General features: G+C 51.3%; 1 protein-coding gene across 1 annotated transcript in view; it reads left to right on the forward strand.

The window, feature by feature from the left end:
* The window catches only part of TBL1X (transducin (beta)-like 1X-linked), a 61,396-nt gene that overhangs the window by 21,923 nt on the left and 31,550 nt on the right, over positions 1–7,923 (forward strand). Inside the window, exon 3 of the mRNA XM_010829906.1 lies at positions 7,705–7,899. Within this exon, the coding sequence (XP_010828208.1) occupies positions 7,705–7,899 (195 nt within the window). The remainder of the gene's footprint in view (positions 1–7,704; positions 7,900–7,923) is intronic.

The following is a 7,923-nucleotide window of genomic DNA, read 5'->3' on the forward strand; positions in this document are numbered from 1 at the left end:
CATCCAACCATCTCATCCTGTCATCCCCTTCTCCTCCTGCCCACAATCTTTCCCAGCATCAGGGTCTTTTCAAGTGAGTCAGCTCTTCGCATCAGGTGGCCAAAGGATTGGAGCTTCAGCTTCAACATCAGTCCTTCCAATGAACACCCAGGACTGATTTCCTTGAGGATGTACTGGTTGGATCTCCTTGCAGTCCAAGAGACTCTCAAGACTCTTTTCCAGCACCACAGTTCAAAAGTAGACACCACCACCTTAAGGAGTGCATTTTCAGTGTATGAATGTTGAGAGACAGGCATTTAGTCCATAGCAGTAAGAAAGGGAAGAATGGATACAGGGTAGACCGCGACACTTGCTTTCGTGTGGTCTGTGTCTGCGGGTCCATATATATATAAATATATATATACATTTGCACATACGTCTGTGGGTACACGTAGATATACATGCATATTTTTGTACATATGTGTATACATGGGCTTCCAACGTGGCACAGTTGGTAAAGAATCCTCCTGCCAGTGTAGGAGATGCCAGAGATGCGGGTTCGATCCTTGGGTCAGGATGATACCTTGGAGAAGGAAATGGGACCCACTGCAGTATTCTTGCATGGAGAATCCCATGGACAGAGGAGCCTGGCGGGCTACAGTCTGTGGGGTCGCAAAGAGGTGGACACAGCTAAGCTACTGAACACACGGACACATCAGTGTGCATATACAATAGACACGGAATAGTCAAGCTGGCGCACATTTCCTATAAAGGAGCATATCCTAGATATTTTTGACTTTGTGGCCCATCTGGAGGAGGGCGTGGCAACCCCACTCCAGTATTCCTGCCTGGAGAATCCCCATGGATAGAGGAGCCTGCCGGCCTACAGTCCGTGGAGTCGCAAAGAGTCAGACACTACTGAGCAACGCACACTTGTACTTTCACTCGCGGCCCATACTGTGTCTCTTGCAACGACTCTGCTCTGCTGTTGCACTGTGAAAGCAGCCACAGGTAGCATATCAACCCATGGGCAGTGACTACGCCAATAAAACTTGATTTATAAACACAGGCAGCGTGGGCCCTGGGCTGCATATCCCTGGTCTGGACAAGTTTCATATTGTGCCCACTGGCTTTGGATAGCTGTCAGTATTCCCAGTATTAAGTCTATGAAGTCCTTAATAAAGACTCTGCATTTAGTGCCTCAAACAAGTGCCTTTGATGCTGCCTTTAATGTTAAGAGTTGGACACGCTCGGTCGTGTGCAACTCTTTGTGACCCCATGGACTATAGAGTCGACGGGATTCTTCAGGCCCCAATACTGGAGTGGGTAGCCTTTCCCCTCTCCAGGGGATCTTCCCAGCCCGGGTGCCTTTGTTTCAGCCGAAGGTGGACCACCGGCCTCACAGCTGCCCGAATATTACGTGTCTGCCTTTCTCCGCTGAATAGGCAGTGTTTCCAAGGGCCAGTGAGTGATTCTTTAGCAGGTTCTGCTGATGAATCAGGCCGACATTAGTTGGGCAGGACGGTTCACTGCACAGCTCGAATGCTTTGGGAGGTTGTTTGTCAAAGAGGTCTGGCTTAGTGGTTTAGCAGCAAACAAAGCATGTGCTTGGTTTTCAATCTATTTGGGTTGCCTAGTGGGTGAGGCAGAGAAGGCAATGGCACCCCACTCCAGTACTCTTGCCTGCAAAATCCTATGGATGGAGGAGCCTGGTGGGCTGCAGTCCATGGGGTCGCTAAGAGTTGGCTACGACTGAGCGACTTCACTTTCACTTTTCCCTTTCATGCATCGGAGAAGGAAATGGCAACCCAGTCCAGTGTTCTTGCCTGGAGAATCCCAGGGACGGGGGAGCCTGGTGGGCTGCCGTCTAGGGTCGCACAGAGTCGGACACGACTGAAGCGACTTAGCAGCAGCAGCAGCAGCAGCGGTGGGTGAGGACATCCATGCACACGCTGCTTTCCTAGCACCTGTCACCCCAAATGGGAAGAACAGTGCTCTTCAAAATCTTGTTTTTTTTCAATGTATTGTTTCTATTGAAGTATAGTAGATCTGCAATGTGTGTTAGTGCCAGCTGTTTAGCAAGTACAAGGGAAAGTCGCTCAGTTGTGTCCAACTCTTTTCGACTCCATGGACTATGGGATTCTCCAGGCCAGTATACTGGACTGGGCGACCTGTCCCTTCTCCAGGGGATCTTCCCAACCCAGGGATCAGACCCAGGTCCTCCCGCATTGCGGGCAGCTTCTCTACCAACTGAGCCACCAGGGAAGCCCCATACATGTATATATTGATATTCTTTTAATCTTTTTATTTAATTTTTTTTAATATTCTTTTTAAACTTCTGTTACTTTATAGGTTATTGCACGGTATTAACTATAGTTGTCTGTGCCATGCCATAGGTCCTTGGTGGTTATCTGTTCTGTGTATGGTGCTGTGTCTCTGTTAATCCCAGACTGCTAATTATTCCTTCCCTCCCTTCCCCTTTAGTAACCACAAGTTTGTTTTCTAAATCTGTGTGTCTGTTTCTGTTTTGTAAATAAGTACATTAGTGCTTTTTTTTTTAAAGAGACTCCATATATAAGTGCTATCATTTGATTTTTGTCTTTCTCTGACTCACTTCACTTAGTATGATAATGTCTAGTTACATCCACATTGCTGCAAATGGCATTGTTTCATTCTTTTTCTTGGCTCAGTAATATTCCATTTTCTGTATGTACCGTGTCGTCTTTATCTGTTCACCTGTTGATGGGTATCTAGGTTGTTTGCATGTCTTGACTATTGTGAATGATGCTGCAGTGAACAGATGGGGTGCATACTTAACTCTTGATGGTCTTGTTGTGCCTTATAAAAAATGTAGTATAAATCTTTCTCTTGGTGGATTAGACAGTAAAGAATCCGCCTGTAATGCAGGAGACCTGGGTTTGCTCCCTGGGCTGGGAAGATCCCCCAAAGGAGGGCATGGCAACCCACTCCAGTATACTTTCCTAGAGAATCCCATGGACAGAGGGATTCCCATGGACTGGTGGGCTACAGTCCATGGAGGTCACAAAAAGTCAGACACGACTGAGTGACTGCTACTGCTAAGTCACTTTAGTTGTGTCCGACTCTGTGCGACCCCATAGACGGCAGCCCACCAGGCTCCCCCGTCCCTGGGATTCTCCACGCAAGAACACTGGAGTGGGTTGCCATTTCCTTCTCCAATGCATGACAGTGAAGTCGCTCAGTCGTGTCCGACTCTTTTCGACCCCATGGACTGCACTATACCAGGCTCCTCCGTCCACAGGATTTTCCAGGCAAGAGTACTGGAGTGGGGTGCCGTTGCCTTCTCCGGACTGAGTGACTAAGCACATGCAAACCTTTCCCATCTTGTCATGATTATACCCTTTTTTCTCTTCAAAAATACTCTTCCTTCACCTGGTTATCCACCCGCTTCCCCCGCCCCCCATTACTATGTGTTACCTGAATTCTCTGACTTGCTTTTCAGTGACAGCAATCCACCCGTGGCGTTTATAAATGGAGCAGACGTGTGCGTGGTGTAGACCTTTGGAGTGTGTCACTAAGGGGGGTGTGGTTCCTGTGGGCCTTTGGTTCTCTGCCGTGCTGGGGTTAGTTAGACGTTTTCGGTTGTCACGACTACGGAAGGCTTGCTGCTAACACCTGGTGTGTAATGAGACGTCGCTGTTGGTGCCGTGGTTAGAACTCCACACCTCCCCTGCCAAGGCCATGGATTTGGTCCCTGGTTTGGGAACTAAGATCATGCAGGGCAGCCAAAAAAAAAACCCCAAACAAAAAACAAGCATCTAGTGTGTAGAGATCATAGATGCTGCTAAATCTTGTAACGCCTAGGACATAGCACTCCTCACAACAAAGAACAGTTTGGTTCAAATGTGACGGTTGAGAAAACTTCCTGAGGAGTGCTTCATCGGGGACGCCTCTTACTAAGTAGTGGGCAGGTCTCCGAGCTTCAGCGGCTGCCCCAGTGCACAGCAACGGCGCTCACACTGAGCTGTCACCTGGATCGGCCATCCAGGTGCCACCAAGCTCTCTATTCTGCCCCTATTCACCAACTTGCACGCCTGCCACTGAGCCAGTCCCAAGCGTTTCCGTCTCTACCCGCTGATAGTCCGTTCTTTGTTTCCACGTCTTGTTGGGTGGAAGAAGGGGTGTGCTGAAAGCTGAACACGCTTAAGGCACAGAAGCTATAGGACCGGCAAACTGCAAGTGAATGTGCTCAGTAGCCCTGGAGTCCGATTGGGAGGGGTGGGCGCTGATGGTGGTGGAGGCTGGGCCACCCCACAGGTAGCATCCTTCCCAGAGATGGCTGATTTCCAAGGTGACTGCAGACTGATTTTTGCAAGCCTCCCCCCAATACATATGTTTAAACGTAACCCGGGTCCATAGAGTCAAAGCCACGGTTTTTCCCGTAGTCGTGTATGGATATGAGAGTTGGACCATAAAGAAGGCTGAGCACCGAAGAACTGATGCTTTTGAACTGTGGTGCTGGAGACGACTCTTGAGAGTCTCTTGGATGGCAAGGGGATCCATCCAGTCCATCCTGAAGAAAATCAACCCTGAGTATTCGCTGGAAGGACTGATGCTGAAACTCCAATATTTTGGCCACTTGATGTGAAGAACTGACTCATTGGAAAAGACCGTGTTGCTGGGAAAGATTGAGGGCAGGAGGAGAAGCAGGCAACAGTGGATGAGATGGTGGATGGCATCACTAACTCAGTGGACGTGAGTTTAAGCAAACTCTGGGAGATGGTGAAGGACAGAGGAGTCTGGTGTGCAGCGGTCCTTGGGTTCGCAGAGTCAGACACAACTGAGCGACTGAACAACTATCCCCAGTTGATATTTGGAAGTTCAGTCTTTAGGTGTTGATCAGGTCCTAAGGATGGGCCTTCGTGAATGCAATTAGTGCCCTTGTAAGAGGCCCCACAGAGCTTTCTTGCTCCTGAGGTTACAGGAAAACCGTAGTCATGTGTCTGGTCCATAAAGTGGTTCTCAGCAGACACCGAACGTGCCAGTGCCTTGATTTTGGAGTTTAGCCTCCAGAACTGTGAGAAATAAATGTCTGTGGCTGACACCATGCAGGCTGTGGGATTTTCTTACAGCAGCTGGAACGGACAAAGACATACACCGGAAGTGTGACCTCTCTCTGACCGCTGCTCCGTCAGTTGCTGAGATGTTATTTGTCGGGGGCCCTGGCCATAGCCCACTCTGTGCCCTGGGGGAATGCTCTGCAGAAGGTTCCAGGTGGAATTTTGTGGTGGGCTGAGAGACGGGTGTCCAGCCACAAGCTTGGAGCTAGTGCGTGGCCTGTGTCAGACCCCAAGGGTGATCTCGCGACCTGATTCCTAAAAAGAAGAGAAGGGTACAAGGGAGAGACTGCACGCGGTCCTGTGCATGCTTAGTCGTTTAGTCATGTCCGACTCTTTGCGACCCCCATGGCTCCTATGTCCGTGGAGGTTCTCCAGGCAAGAATACTGGAGTGGGTTGCCATTCCCTTCTCCAGGGAATGTTCCCAACCCAGGGATCAAACCCAGGTCCTCCCACATTGCAGGCAGATTCTTTCACCGTCTGAGCCAGCAGGGAGGGAAGGTGGTCGTGGGAAGGCTTACATGAATTAGGAACCATTCTTCAATTAGAAGCAAGACCTGGTCAGCTGTGGGCACTGTCGGGGCTGGCGGGTGGTGTCTTGTTATTACCCCAGCGGGCGTGGTCCTGCTCTGGACCTTGTGACGATACCAGGAGGGAAGCAGATGACTCTCAGTCCAGCGTCCTGTCCGATCTGCTGGTGGAGACACAGATAAGGAGATGGAAAAAGTCAGTGGGTCAGATGGTCACCCGGGAAGAATTCTACAAGACAGAAGCCACGGTGGACCAGAGTACGTAGGGAGTCCATGGGGTTGAGGTGTCTCTCAGCCGATGATACCCACTCTGTCCTTCTCTGTCTGCTGACCTGGGGTTTTTCTCATGCACCCTTGCCGGAAACTGGATGAGAGAGCTTGGAGGTTAAGACTCTATGTGTGATGGCGGAGATGCAGAGAATAAGGTCTTTGGTGAAGACAGGGCTGGATGTTTCTGTTGTGGCAGCAGTGGTTAGGGCAAAGGAGGGCCAGAGAGAGAACAAGTCAGAAGGAAAAACAGAAGGCCGATTTGCAAAGGGCCTTCCTCTGCTCATGCCCTTCCTACAACAGGAGCGCAGGGACCCTGTGTTGGAGAGAGGGCCTCCAAGGTGCTCTCCTGCACAGTCTCATGTCGGTGGTTCCGGCTTGTAAAGAAATAACACGGGAAGTTAATAGCAGGCTCTGCAGTATTACTCTGGAAATAAATATGAATCAAGTGCCTATTGCATATATTCTTAATAATCAGGCCATGAGGAGGAGGGGTGGAGGAAGAGAAAGGGCTCTCCTTGCGTGGAGTAACATTGCCATCTTGCTGGCTGTTCCGTATATTGCAGAGGCTGGCTGTATTTGTTGACCCGGATGGAGGCTGGGGGACCTGGGGGCGGGCAGCCCATCATCCGGCTGATGAAGGGGGTGTCCTAGGAAAGTGAGGTGGGGAGGCAGTGTGCAGGTTCCCCCATGAGACTCCCCCTCCCCAACCCCTCTACCCACCCCAGCACATAGGATGAGCCAGTATTGATGGCAAGATGTTCATAAGTGATGGAGGTTGGGTGCCCGGGACCCCCCAACAGGTGACAGAGCAGAAGGGAAACTTATGCCTCAGACCATTCCCTCCCCAACCCGAAGGCCCCCAAAAACCTCCTTCCTGGCCTTGCAGCCTCCTTCATTGACACGGCCTCGTTTGTTACAGCAGTCTCCTTTGACACACGCCTCATTTGTTCCGCGTAGTCAGCGGCCCAGTCTTTCTCCCTGCATATTTTCATCCAGGCAGCTATGCGCACGCCTTATCTGTGACCACCTTTCACCTGCCCAGTGTTGTCAGTGGGTTCGTGCAGAGGCATTTGATGAGGGTGCTGCAGGGGCTTTGCAGAGTGTGGGGGGACCCTTCAGCCCTTAGCCAAGGGTCCGGTGGGGACATAACCAGTTCCGTAAAGCGACTCAAGGTTACCCCGCGATGGATACAGAACCGCCTCGTGTTTCTTCCCACGGTTGGTGGTGAGCTTCATTTGCCCCGAATGCTGGGAGGGGGCTCCTGCCAGCAGACATCAGCGTGAGCTTCTGGAAGGAGCCATGCAGAACCCAGGCACACAGAGCCTGGGATCCGACTTCTGTAACGTCTACCCCGGGGCAGACTGTGACCTCTGTTTTGCTTTTATAACGCTGGAAAGGGTTGGGGGTGGGGGGAGGGGGAAACTTCCCTGGCAGTCCAGTGGTTAAGACTCCTCAGCTCCTAGCGCAGGGGTGCGGTGGGGCCACGGGTTCGATCCCTGGTCCGGGAACTAAGATCCCACTCGTGGCACTTGGTAGCCAAAAAAAATTTTTTTTTAAATAAGTTGTTTCTTTGTTTAAATAATAATAATGGCACTGGAAAGGCGCTTTCTTTTTTTTTTTTTAAACCTCTGCTTTTTTACCAGCTGTTCCATGCAGTCACACCTTGGTCTGCCGTCTGCCTCTGGGACACCGCCCACACCAGAGGCTGGGCGTCCTGTGAGCATGACCGCACCCCCCTGCCGCGTACTCGTTAGGTGCGTCTGACCCCCCGGGGGTGCCTGCTCATGGAACCCCACCCTCCCTCCCCACCTCCCGTGTGCTCCTGCAGGTTTTTCCCACTCGGCGTTCACATTCGGTATCGAGAGCCATATCAGCCAGTCCAACATCAATGGGACCCTAGTGCCGCCCGCCGCCCTCATCTCCATCCTGCAGAAGGGCCTGCAGTATGTGGAGGCCGAAATCAGCATCAACGAGGTAATGTGGGCCCTCCTCCCAGGGGTTGGGGAGGCGGGGGGGTTAGGAGGTGGGCCCTGAAGCACGCCCCACC

Source organism: Bison bison, unplaced genomic scaffold (genome assembly GCF_000754665.1).
Source record: "Bison bison bison isolate TAMUID 2011002044 unplaced genomic scaffold, Bison_UMD1.0 scf7180017864512, whole genome shotgun sequence".
NCBI lineage: Eukaryota > Metazoa > Chordata > Mammalia > Artiodactyla > Bovidae > Bison > Bison bison.